Here is a 12715-nt window from a genome sequence, read left to right as displayed (position 1 = left end):
AATTAAAAGATAACAAGTCCTCATCAGAAAAGAAACGAATGTGGTATAGTTCTTAAATATAGGCTTTGGTATTGACAATCAAAGTTTCATATTCTTAGCAGGAAGAGCATTTTTTATATATAGATTAAGAATCTTAAGCATCTATTTTCCTTCGGTCATCTCTCATTATGAAAGTTTGCCTTGCTACTATGATTCTCAAGTTTTGATTGATTTACATCATTCTGGGCATCAATTGGAAATCTTAGCATAGCTTCATTGTTTGTGATATAGATTTTCCTCTATTCTTTGCTATGAAAGGTATATGTTGCATGTATTTAGATTTTTCATAGATAACAGAAATTTAAGATTTCAATTATATTATCAGTAACTCTTTCGCCATGGCTATACCATGATCTTCCAACCCCATTTTTATTACGGTTGTAACCAAAAAAGAAAAAAAAATACTAAACAGAAGTTTGCACTGTTGAATCCCATTATTGAAGTACTCAACCCAATCACAAATTACTTTTTAGAAATCATAAAAAAAAACATTAAGAGGCTAAAAAAACATTCAGTTGAGGTGGAACTTTTTAATAAGTTTAATAAGTTTCCTGAGAGATTCCATATGAGCATAAAACATGAAGTAACTGGAATGAATAACGTAGAATAGATAGGATGAATATTTGTCATGGTTGTCATCTTCTACGTTATTTTATTCGAAGTGGTATTCCTAACGGAGAGAGGATGTCGTAGAGTAATTTTACTAGACAGTACACAAACTACCAATAAAAACATTTTTATTATCATGCGAGTGGTCCCCGGTTCAGGTATTTGAAACATTATGATTAACATGATTGAAAAACATTTATACTGATGATTGTCAGTGATATGAAGGCTTAAATTGACATTCTCCTTTACATCATGCTATCAAATAGGCATTTGATGCATTTAACAGGAATTTGAACACTGACAATTGCCATTATAAAATCCACTAGTTTTGATCTTGGTAATGATGTAATGAATTGTAATACCTAACAACAGAGCAAACCAATACATTAACAACTGATAGTACAGTAAGTCATAAAACTGACAACTGGTAGTATGGAATATTATAAAATGAAAGCAGCCAATACAGCAAGCCATTAAAATCAAAATACTAAAACAATAACTATGATTATTAAATGGGAAGAATGCCCAGATCATCACAAACACAAAATTAATATACTAAGCCGAGAATTCTTAAGCAGCAGTAAAGCAATAAACACGCTCTCACTATAGGATAAAAAGGCGTATCTATTTTTCATTGGTGTCACAGAATTCTCACGAAAATCATACAGTTTTGTTCTTTTGTGTCAAGCAATTTTATAAAATACAAATGACAAATTGCGAACAAAACTCCGCAGAGTTTCCATGGTCAGTTTTTTAAAGTATTCTTCTTTTAGCTCAGATCACAGTCCCCAAAATTGTAACTTACCAGAGAAATTCTTCCATTTCTTGTAGGCGGTTTTGACCAGTTTGTCAGCTGGATTGCGGTAACCATTATATCTGTCTAACAACAAGTTAAAAAGCATGGTATACGGAGACTTGTTTTTCACCTTCTCTTGAGACCACTCCAATAATTCTATCACGGAAGTGCCCAGATCATCCGCAGCCACTGTAGTATCCTGAGAATTCTGTGTTTTGAGTGAATCTTTCATATCATCAGAACCATCCACGTGGGAGTGAATCACATTATCCTTCTTTGTTATCGGCGTCGTCATAATCTTCTCATATGTGTAATTAGTGTAAAAATCTGGCTGCATATCATCAGGTTGTGCGGAGTAGGCGACATACGGGTGAGTACCAGGTTCCTCTGGAATATCTCTCCTCTTCCGAAGACCTACGTTGACGTCAAATTCGTTCCCAAGGAGGACTGGAATGGTCGACAGCATGGTGGCTGCAAAGGCAAACACGAGCATTTCGTTCTGCAGGTTACCATCGCTGTCTAGGAGGTTGGCAAGGTCGTAGAAATTCATTCGACGTTTCCTGGATAGAAGAGTCTTCTTCCCAAAGTCTGGAATGATTGGAGCTGAAGCACTGCTACCCATTAAAGGGCTTAGAGGAACGTCAACAGCTGCCATATTTCGAGGTCCAAGGCTTTGCCTGAAAAGAGGATATGAATAATAATATTAATAGTAATAATGCCAGATGTAAAAGGATTTACACTATATGCTAGCAAATGTAATATCAAAAGGAAAGAAATTCAAGGCAACAGTTGCTATAGAGCGACTATTGACTTCAGAATAAAACTTATTCAACCAATTCAAATCCCTCGTTAACGCTTTTACACTTGATTGCATATTACTCCCCATTTCTCACTTTTTCTTTCCTTAGAAACCCCGAACCATTTTTTTTCTCTCACATTCAACGTCCACCTTTCATTTCCCTCAAGAAAATATGTCTCAACAGTCCCTCAAGTTCCGCCTATGGTTCCATTAGGCAAGTCTCTTCCCAATCTTTTGCACTTACCCTGTTGTCTTTTTTATTCACCTATCCAGTGACTCACACCTTTTATATTACAATAATTATTTGTATGCACCCCAAAATATTTATAGGGATAATTATTTTTAATCCTCCCACTATACATTGAGGCATTTCTTGCATCATCTTCCTAGTTTCCCATTTACTCTAGAATTTTTCTTCTCGTATGCACTCTTCAAACTCTGATTAGCTTCAGCGTTTTCTCCTTCCGCAATTATCCACTAACAACAATTTACATTCTCTGGTTTCTTGTAAACCCCTTTCATAAACATAGTACGATAATAAATAACAACGTTTCCAGGTTCGCGTATGGAATAGGGTGCTTTTCCCCTTTGCTTTATAAACACACAAATTCTTCCATGTTTAAACCCACACTGACAAGTTCACCCACCCCGAGTGGGACTAAAACCAATTCTTTCTAGATTAGGTTGTAATAGTCTATTGGAAACGTCCCTGCCCAGCAATCTGTTGGACGGTGGTTCGAGACTGCTCAAGTACGATAGAGTCTAGTTACAGTAGTTATTGCAACTTCACTATCCCTGTGAGCAGGGGATGGAGGGTTTCTGGGAGCCTAAAGGATTAGAGGCATTACCTAAGCCTTCCCTGGTCCTAGCTTGATGAAGAGGGGACTAGGGCGCTGATCATATATGGATATAGTCAGTCTTGACCCTTACCTTTGTCATGCATGAGACACCTTAAAACCTTTAAACTCTAGCAAGAGTAGACTTAATTCACTCTGTTATGAATATTAGAATTATTGATCGTACCTATACAAAGAGATATAATGTCAGTTTAGAATATCGGTAACTGTAGGGCCACTTATCATACTTATATAGTTTCGGGTTAAAAATAACCCTAATGTTCCTTGAATTCTACACCAATTGGATATGTGTGGCTTAATACTTAAAAGCATAAAATTGTAATGCAAGATACTGGTGACATACCCATTAACGTGTACAAAATGAGCACTGAGCAGTTAGGGAAGAGTTGTGTTCATCTCAATTCTGAGAACCGAAACATAATTCGCTCAGAACATGTTTAACTGGTGTGAAATCAGTGCTTATCTCTATTGATGCCAGAGTGCAATAGCTATTGTTCATATACCACCCTTCAAAGATATGCTGTAGTTTCGAACTCCCATCGCAGTACATGTACTGATATATGATGTCCTTTTAGTGCAAATTATACGCAATTACAATTACACACACACCATGCACCCACAAACACATATGTATATATACACACAGACACACAGATACACACACATATATGTACATATATATATATATATATATATATATATATATATATATATATATATATATATATATATATATACATATATATATATATATATATATATATATATATATATATATATATATATATATATATATATATATATTACCGCCCAATTTCCATAACTGCCATATTATCTAAATTTTTGAACGTCTTCTGGCAAAACGTCTTAATAGGTTTGCTGAAGGTAATCATCTACTCCCTAGTTTGCAATTTGGTTTTCGTAAAGGCCTTGGAGCATGTGATGCCCTTCTTACAATCTCCTATGCTGTACAGAAATCCCTTGATTATGGTCGGGAAGTTCGTATGATTGGCCTTGATTTTAGTGCTGCCTTTGACCGTGTTAATCATGAGGCCCTTGTTTTCAAACTCAAACAGTTGGGAGTGGGTGGGTCGTTTCTTAGCATTATTATTGATTTTTTAAGTAATAGATCTCAAAGAGTTGTTGTTGATGGGCACCATAGTGAGTATGGGAATGTGATATCCGGTGTTCCACAAGGTAGTGTTCTCGGCCCATTACTTTTCATACTATATACACATGACATGTGGTTTGGCCTAGAAAACAAGCTTGTTGCATATGCAGATGATGCTACTCTCTTTGCATCAATTCCATCCCCTGAATGTAGATCTGGGGTTGGTGAATCCCTTAATAGAGATTTAGCTAAAATTAGTGCATGGTGCAACTTATGGGGTATGAAGTTGAATCCTAACAAAACTCAAAGTATGATTTTAAGTAGGTCAAGGACGGTGGCTCCTCAACATCCGGATCTCAGTATTGATAATGTTTCTTTAAATTTGTAAGACACTTTTAAAATTTAAGGTGTGATTCTCGACAGCAAATTTACTTTTAAGAAACACATTAGGTCTGTGTCTTCTTCAATTGCAAAAAAAAAAAAAAAAAAAAAAAAAAGCTTATTGAGAAAGTCTTACAAGATTTTCGGTGATCAACCTATTCTGAAGAAGTGCTTTAATTCTTTCATTCTACCCTGCTTTGAGTATTGTTCTCCTGTCTGTTGTTCAGCTGCTGATTCTCATCTTAATTTGTTGGCCAGAAACTTACGGTCTATCAAATTTCTTATTCCTGATCTAGATATTAATCTTTGGCACCGACGTTCAATTAGTTCATTATGCATGTTGCATAAGATTTTCCATAACTCTGACCATCCTTTACATTCAGAGCTCCCTGGACAATTCTATCCTGTTCGTAATACTAGGCAGGCACTTAATTCTAATAGCCAGGCCTTCTCCATCATGAGGCTCAATACTGAACAGTATTCTAGAAGTTTTATTCCAGCTGTTACCAAGTTGTGGAATGATCTTCCTAATCGTGTAGTTGAATCAGTAGAACTTCAAAAGTTCAAAGTTCGAGCAAATATATTTATGTTGACCAGGCTGACATGAGTCTTTTTATAGTTTATATATGACATATCTGTTTTTGACGTTGTTAATAGATTGTATAGGACATATCTGTTTTGACGCTGTTACTGTTTTTAGAATGATATATTGTTAATTTATTCTCTTCATTATTTATTTCCTTATTTCCTTTCCTCACTGGGCTATTGGAGCCCTTGGGCTTATAGCATCTTGCTTTTCCAACTAGGGTTGTAGCTTGGCTAGTAATAATAGTATTAATAATATATATATATACATATATATATATATATATATATATATATATATATATATATATATATATATACTGTATATATACACTGTCTATGAGTATATGAATATGCTTAAATTGATATACTTGCAAATATATGTGTGCATATATACATATATTTACAAATATATATTCATATATATATATATATATATATATATATATATATATATATATATATATACATATATATATATAGTATATATATATATATATATATATATATATATATATATGTATATATATGTGTGTGTGAGTGAGTGCATGTGTATATATATATATATATATATATATATATATATATATATATATATGTATATATATACATATATATATATATATATATATATGTATATATATGTGTGTGTGAGTGAGTGCATGTGTATGTATATATATATATATATATATATATATATATATATGTATATATATACATATATATATATATATATATATATATATATATATATATATACTTATATGCATACATATATGTACAGTATATATAGGCATATATTTTCCCATACACACATATATATATATAGATATATATATATATATATATATATATATATATATATATATATATATATATATATATATGTATATATATATTATTTCATACCTATAGATATACCTAAGCAAATATATATGTGTGTATATATATATATATATATATATATATATATATATATATATATATATATAAAGTATACATATATATATGTATATACAGTATATATATATGCGTGTGTTTGATATGCGTGTGTTTGACAGGATTTTTTAAAAACTCGATGAAAACACAGGACAAATACCAAATCGGGTAAGAGTGATAAGCTTCACAAAGAACCATCTTGTATTCGCAGAATTTGCATTATTACATAGTATGCTGCAAAAATATGATACCGCTGGATAATAGTGTTTTTACCTACTTCAATTTGACAAGATATATTTACAATGTATTTATTTATGAATATACTACGAAAGAATATATAGATATAAAGGAAAACACTGAAACAGTATCCGATTCATATAGAAGAACAAATGGCATACAGTAGACCCTCACGGAATAGAGAGAAGCGGAAGTGTGAACAGATGGCATATTTGCCACATAATGAGTAAAACCCGCGACTGAAGAGAGGTGCTGTCAAAAATTGACCAAATGCTCGATTCACATACGGATCATTTTACAACGACGTTTGAGGTGCTCATGAGAATCCTCTGCTACGTGTGATGTTAATAACTGAAGTAAGGGTAATGATGTCTTTGAGTCAGTTCCCTCACAGTCCTACCAGTCAGGTGATTAGGTGTAATGACCGTAATACAAATTACGAAAATCATTTGCACTTCCTAAAGTTGCTGGTGTGATGATGATATATAGTCAAATTAGTAAGGATCTCTCTCTCTCTCTCTCTCTCTCTCTCTCTCTCTCTCTCTCTCTCTCTCTCTGCAAAGCTTTGATTTATAATATGGTAAATATAAAGTTCAATCAATTGAGCAATTAATAGCTTTTTCTCCAATTTGATCACACTGATAATACTGTTTTGGGGGGAACATAAACAAAAACAATAATGAAGATGGAGCAATAACATTACTCTTACTACAATTACGAGTAAATATGTCGAAAAGGACGATTATGACAGTTGTATTAAAGGTGAAATACATCTTGGATCCGGAATCTTCCATTGTAAGAAACCACCACAGATGTCTTGGGCTTCGTAAACATTCACGATAGACAGGAAGTTCTAAAAGGAAGAATTATCCCTGAGAAAGACCTCAGGGCCGTTGACCCCCGACTCAAGAGCAGGGGGAGGGGGGAACTCAGGCGTATGGAAGGGGAAAAGAGAGAGGGTCTCTCCGCTGAAATATAAATAAGAAAATTGTGAGTTCATGTAAGAGAAGAAGAAACTCTCGAAAGGGATCTTTAGGATTGAAGTAAATGTTTTTTTTTTTTTGTAGGGTTATCCATTCTTAGTGTAAGCGACCCGTCAAAATTGGAGGCTAAAGATTTAGATAGCTATACGTACACACGTTCACACACAGATTCAACCTTTCCCACCCCTCCCCCTTTCCCTGACTACGGTGCGGCAGTTTGGGCAATTTGTGGGAGATTATTGTTTCTGAGCGTTTGCCACTCAGCGTGACATTATATATATATATATATATATATATATATATATATATATATATATATATATATATTTTTATATATATGTATATATATATATATATATATATATATATATATATATATATATATATATATATATTATATATATATATGTATGTTGCCTATATATATATATATATATATATATATATTTATATATATATATGTATGTTGCCTATATATATATATATATATATATATATATATATATATATATATATATATATATATTTATATATATATATATATATATATATATATATATACATTTATATCTAATTAGGTTTATATGCGTATATAAACACAGACGCACGCACAGCACATACACGCATATATATATATATATATATATATATATATATATATATATGTATATGCATATATATATATACATATATATATATATATATATATATATATATATATATATATATATATACAGTTTATATATATATATATATATATATATATATATATATATATATATCTTCCTCCGCCTATTGACGCAAAGGGCCTCGGTTAGATTTCGCCAGTCGTCTCTATCTTCAGCTTTTAGTTCAACACTTCTCCATTCATCATCTCCTTCGCGCTTCATAGTCCTCCGTCATGTAGGCCTGGGTCTTTCAACCCTTCTAGTGCCTTGTGGAACCCTGTTAAACGTTTAGTGAACTAATCTCTCTTGGGGAGTGCGGAGATCTCATCCACATATGGCACTCGATTAATCTCTTTTATAGTTTCATTTCTAATCCTGTCCTGCCATTTAACTCCCAATATCCTTCTGAGGGCATTGTCCTCAAATCTGCTAAATCTATAGGAGATTGCTTCGTGGTCATACCATGACTCATGTCCATATAGTAACACCGATCCCACTAAACTGATATATACTGTAGACTGATTTCTATAAGTTATTTCAGGTGATTTGATTTCCAAATTTTTACCTAACCTAGCCGTTGTATTATTTACTTTTTTCAATCTTTCACTAAACTCTAATTCTTAAGACCTTGTATTGGAGATCATAGGTCCTAAATACTTAAATGATTCTACAACATTAATCCTTTCTCCTTCTAATGATATTTCATCTTCCATTGCATACTCCGTCCTAATAATCTCCGTCTTTCTTCTATTTCTCTCAAGCCCAACCTCGTGTGATATTTCCTGCATTCCATGGAAATTTAATAAAGAATAAAGTTAACAGAAGATCGAGGGCAGGAAACTATGAACGAAGCTCATCAACTGCGCGTGGTGAGTGGTGAGTTAGCCAGCCATGGAAACGGCATGTTCTTTTACAGTTACTTTTAACCCGCAGAAGGTTTTTGGCCTTAACCCCCCCCCCCCTCTCCCACTCCCTCATGCCACCTCCACCACACCCAGTTTTCAAGAACCAACCGAGAACTGGAGGTAGCTCCCTTTTTTTCCCCTTGCGTAGTGTGTAGGTGTCTCTAAATTTGTATAACAGAAGGGGCATCCAAAAGACCTTGAAGTATTCAAGATGTTATGGATATCAAGACTACACATTCCACTATAAAAGAAACTGGCATTAAGGCACTGTTATACGATGGTGCAGACTGGTCTAGTCATCTCTTGTAAGGCGTATCTGAAATCAACAGGTACAGTACAAAAGAGCAAACTGTATGTAGGCTACGCGCTCAGCGAAGTCAGTGAACTTCTGCCTGTTTGCATAGCTTAGAGGTATTAACATCTGTTGTTAGATGGAAAGAGTCCTATCAATGATATGATAAATGGTTGCTTTCGTTTGCTCCCAGTTCGGAATAAGGTGGGCACTAGTACGTAAATGATAAATAATATGATAAAGTTAATCGTAATTGAACGTATTAAAAAGACATAAATAACTGATAAAAAGTGAACAAAAGTGTGCATACAGTAGGCATATATATATATATATATATATATATATATATATATATATATATATATATATATATATATATATATATATATATATAAAAATATATATATACTGTTTATATATAATTTATATATCATATATATATATATATATATATATATATATATATATATATATATATATATATATATATATATATATATACTGTTTATATATAATTTATATATATATATATATATATATATATATATATATATATATATATATACATATACCGTTTATATATAATTTATATATCATATATATATATATATATATATATATATATATATATATATATATATATATATATATATATAATTATATATATACTGTATATGTATATATATATATATATATATATATATATATATACATATACCGTTTATATATAATTTATATATCATATATATATATATATATATATATATATATAATTATATATATACTGTATATGTATATATATATATATATATATATATATATATATATATATATATATATATATATATATATATATATGTGAGTATGTGTGTGTGTATGCATGTGCCCTATATATAGAAATTAATAATGTGTTGGCATCTTAACGTTAGAAACAGTAATGTAATGCCGAAATCCTTTTTATAAAAGTAGCTTGACTATCAAACTCGTATCTATTATTGGAAAACAATATTTCCTTATTTAAGTCAGCTTTTGCCACAAAAAAAAAAGAAAAAAAAAAACGATTTACAACTTTTGGAAACCTCTTTAATGTACATAAAATCATAAAGGAAATGCTTAACATTATATCCCTCATCATAAGTACAAAAATATAAAGAAAGAACCACAAAATATATCAACATGCTGAGGACGCTCCAAAATGATACGTGGTATTCATAAAATCAGTGTAATAGATGAATTGCAAGTAATTGAACAAGTAACTGAGTAAAAGAGTCCTTATAGAAGTCTAAAGTATGAAATGATTAATAGAAATAAACAAATGAAAGAAGTGTATAGACTTAATGAATAAACAAATTAACGTAAAAAATCAAAGAGAAAATGAGTATGTGAACAATATTAGTGCACAATTACAAAAAAGGTTATCAAAATTTAGACAAAGGGTTATGAAACTCAAAAGAAGCCTTACATCAGGACTGTGCCATAGAGTCACAGTGAAATGAAGAGATACCCGGGGCTGATTCGAAACTCAGACCAACAAATTATACCTCATACGACTTCTTCAAAACTCGACATTACGTGGATATGAAATTAACTTTTCGGGGGGACGCCTAATGATATTCAATCTTTTACGATGATTATTTGAGAAATTATCATCATATTTGCTTCTTATATCTCCACAATAATGAATCAATAAATTCGCATTCATATATAGATACCATCAGCTCTGCCTTCTCTCTTGAAGCGAGCTGTCTGGTAAGGAAGCTATCTTTCTGAATGTAAATAAGGCACTTAAGATGAGATTTGTCATCCCATACTCTTCCTCATGGAATAAGAGTAGAGATTTCAAATATGACTACAAAATGTCAATTGTAATTCAGACTATGTTCCTTTAAAAAGACAATTAACAAGACAAAAGAATTCAAAGGAAATACGAGAGGCGTCTCTTATCTTGGCGAGTTAGATTATTATTATTATTATTATTATTATTATTATTATTATTATTATTATTATTATTATTATTATTATTCCAAATATGTATTCCTTCGCCTGAGAAAATGACCACCATCTCGTGTAAGAAAAACGAGAGAGAGAGAGAGAGAGAGAGAGAGAGAGAGAGAGAGAGAGAGAGAGAGAGAGAGAGAGATTATGATAAAATACTGCATTTTTAATCTTGACTTTCAAGGGCATTAACTTTATTCTGTAAGGCATATTAAACCATGATCATTGCCTCTGACCTGAAATATTTCCTACCTATCAAGCATTTAAATCCTTTCTTTATAGCCTCTTAGGACCAACACATTCTTATAATCGGGGTCCCTAACTTAAGGAATATTTGAAAGTTCATTCGTTAAGCAGTCAGGGAATTACTAACTAAAGCGAGCTCTAGATATGCTTATATTAAAAAAAAAAAAATGATAAAAAAGCAAAAGCGATAAAAGGATATTCGAAGATTAAAAAGAAAAACTTTAACGTGTTTGTATAACCCAAAATTAATTTTCATTTTCAGAGGCTGATTTGTCGCCTTCCTCTCCTCAGTTCTCGTTTTTCTTTGCGAGTTTCGTCAGCTTATCTCAGAAAATAAAATTATTCTCATAAAGCGACGCAAAGATTATTGTTACTGAAGTAGAAGAATAATGAAAACCACTTGGGAAAAAAAAGATAAGAAAGATATTTCGTGATAGGATTAGCATTGACAAGGTGTTCAAATAAAAGATGATTTTGGCATCATAAAAAAGCAGTATTTATTGGGCGTATCCTTATCGATACAAATATAAATAACTCTTCAAATTAAAGCAACTGAAACCAAAACCTATATAAGCCATGAAAAAAGTTCGAACTGAAAATTCTCTCTCTCTCTCTCTCTCTCTCTCTCTCTCTCTCTCTCTCTCTCTCTCTCTCTCTCCCCTACCTTGGATAATACTGGTTTTGTTAAATCAAACACTTTGTTTCTACAGCATGTGGGCACGAAGCTAAACCCTCAAAATTTCTGAATGAAATAAAACTGACAAAGGTTTCGTGATCTTAGGAGAACAGAACTTGCTAAAGGGAATGAATGTATCGCCGCCTGAAGTAGTTTGTATGAGAGGGAGAGGGATTCCCATCCGGTAAATTCTTGACATACCATTGTCACTAATGAGATATATAGACAAATATATAGAGAGATACATAGATAGGCCGACCAGCCCTTAAGTAAACAAAAATAAGATTCCAAGATGGCAATGTTGAACCTCTGATGCACCGCCATCAAGGAAAAAAAAAAAGGAGTTTAGTCGAAGTGAAAAAGTGATGGAATCCTATACTCAAAAGAGGGTCATTGGATATACAATAAAGGGGTAGCTATTCCTTAGGTCAATCCTTTATCTTATGCTATTTTTTCTAGGATTGAATACTTGTTCAAAGGTATTGTTTTTTGCTTAAAGAAAAGAGGAGAGAGAAAAAAAATGAATACACAGGGGAGAGCAGTAATTAAACTCTCATAGCCTTAAGAAATGATGAAAATTGTAAATGATGATTTCTG

The 12715-nt window shown here is 31.9% G+C and overlaps 1 protein-coding gene across 1 annotated transcript in view; it reads right to left on the bottom strand.

Annotated features, from left to right (window-relative positions):
• Nucleotides 1-562: 562 nt before the first annotated feature.
• LOC137617859 (uncharacterized) overlaps nt 563-12715 on the bottom strand; it is an 18321-nt gene continuing 6168 nt past the window's right edge. The window contains exon 2 of the mRNA XM_068347808.1: nt 563-2121. Coding sequence (XP_068203909.1) covers nt 1428-2099 — 672 coding nt within the window. The 5' untranslated portion in view covers nt 2100-2121 and the 3' untranslated portion in view covers nt 563-1427. The remainder of the gene's footprint in view (nt 2122-12715) is intronic.

Source organism: Palaemon carinicauda, chromosome 24 (assembly GCF_036898095.1).
Source record: "Palaemon carinicauda isolate YSFRI2023 chromosome 24, ASM3689809v2, whole genome shotgun sequence".
Classification (NCBI taxonomy): Eukaryota; Metazoa; Arthropoda; class Malacostraca; order Decapoda; family Palaemonidae; genus Palaemon; species Palaemon carinicauda.
Note: the sequence above shows the minus strand (reverse complement) of the source record. Positions and strands in the feature narration are given on the sequence as shown.